This window comes from Pteropus alecto, unplaced genomic scaffold (genome assembly GCF_000325575.1).
Source record: "Pteropus alecto unplaced genomic scaffold, ASM32557v1 scaffold8, whole genome shotgun sequence".
Taxonomy (NCBI): Eukaryota; Metazoa; Chordata; class Mammalia; order Chiroptera; family Pteropodidae; genus Pteropus; species Pteropus alecto.
In genome coordinates, this window is record NW_006494609.1 from 24,771,034 (window position 1) to 24,771,959 (window position 926).

General features: G+C 67.6%; 2 protein-coding genes across 5 annotated transcripts in view; one reads left to right on the forward strand and one right to left on the reverse strand.

Moving 5' to 3' along the window:
• BRF1 (BRF1, RNA polymerase III transcription initiation factor subunit) overlaps positions 1 to 900 on the reverse strand; it is a 62,280-nt gene extending 61,380 nt beyond the window's left edge. For 3 of the 4 annotated variants that reach the window (XR_003044116.1, XR_003044114.1, XR_003044113.1), the window contains exon 1: positions 339 to 900. The gene's annotated coding sequence lies outside the window, so the exon portion shown is untranslated. The remainder of the gene's footprint in view (positions 1 to 338) is intronic. The other variant, XM_006925613.3, reaches the window with a different exon arrangement.
• The window catches only part of PACS2 (phosphofurin acidic cluster sorting protein 2), a 52,962-nt gene that overhangs the window by 6,677 nt on the left and 45,359 nt on the right, over positions 1 to 926 (forward strand). The window contains exon 2 of the mRNA XM_025042133.1: positions 7 to 85. Coding sequence (XP_024897901.1) covers positions 7 to 85 — 79 coding nt within the window. The remainder of the gene's footprint in view (positions 1 to 6; positions 86 to 926) is intronic.

A 926-nucleotide genomic window follows, 5' to 3' on the forward strand; every position in this document is an offset into this window, starting at 1 on the left:
CGCCAGCCGCGCTCAACACGCCGGTGCCCATGAACCTGTTCGCCACCTGGGAGGTGGACGGCTCCAGCCCCAGCTGCGTGCCCAGGTACGCTGCCGCTCGGCCGGCCGCTTTGTTCCCGCGCGCACCTGCCGGCCACCCGGGGCCGTCCATCGGGACGGTCCACCCGGGACCGGCCACCCGGGGTCCCCACCCGGGACCGCTCGCACGGGATCCCATCCGGGACTTCGCGCCCGGGGCCGTGGTGTTTGCGCCCCACTTTCGGCACGCGCACGCGTTCCCTGGGAGTACCCCTTGACGCGTGCAGGGTCCCCGCGGTCCCCATCTCCCGGGCGCTCACCTGGTTGGCTCCCAGCAGGCGTCCCTGCACCTGCCTACTGATGCGGTGCTGGTGGAGTTGACCTAGGGTGTCGCCTCTCCACCGGGTACCACAGATTCCCTTTTGCGTCTGGCCTCACTGTGAAGTCCGAGAGGCCTGGAAGTGACCCCTAGGGCACGCAGCGTTCTGAGGACACGCAGACCCGGGACCGCGGTTGTGCTCCATCGAGCACACACCTGTGTTGCTGGGCCTAGGGGGTCCAGCACTTCCTCCCCTGTCCCCGTGGGGATCACGGCCCCTTCCTGCTTGTCCCCCGCTTTCTGATTTAGACACATCTGCTTGTACATAAACACTGCTGTTTGCATCATGCTGTTAATTTTGCCAACGCAAAAGACACTGCCCTCCCACTTGGTGGGGAAGCCCCATCGCGCAGGGGGAGCAGGGGGAGCAGCTGGACGCGGAAGCCAGAGCCAGGGCTGCGGTGGGCCGCGTCTGACGCGACTCCCAGCTTCCGCATGCCTGTCAGCTCGATGCTGGGCTGGTCTCTGCGTTGCGTTGCGGTGCTCCCTGCTGTGTCCACACCAGGGCCCACCTGGGCCAGCCGGGGCC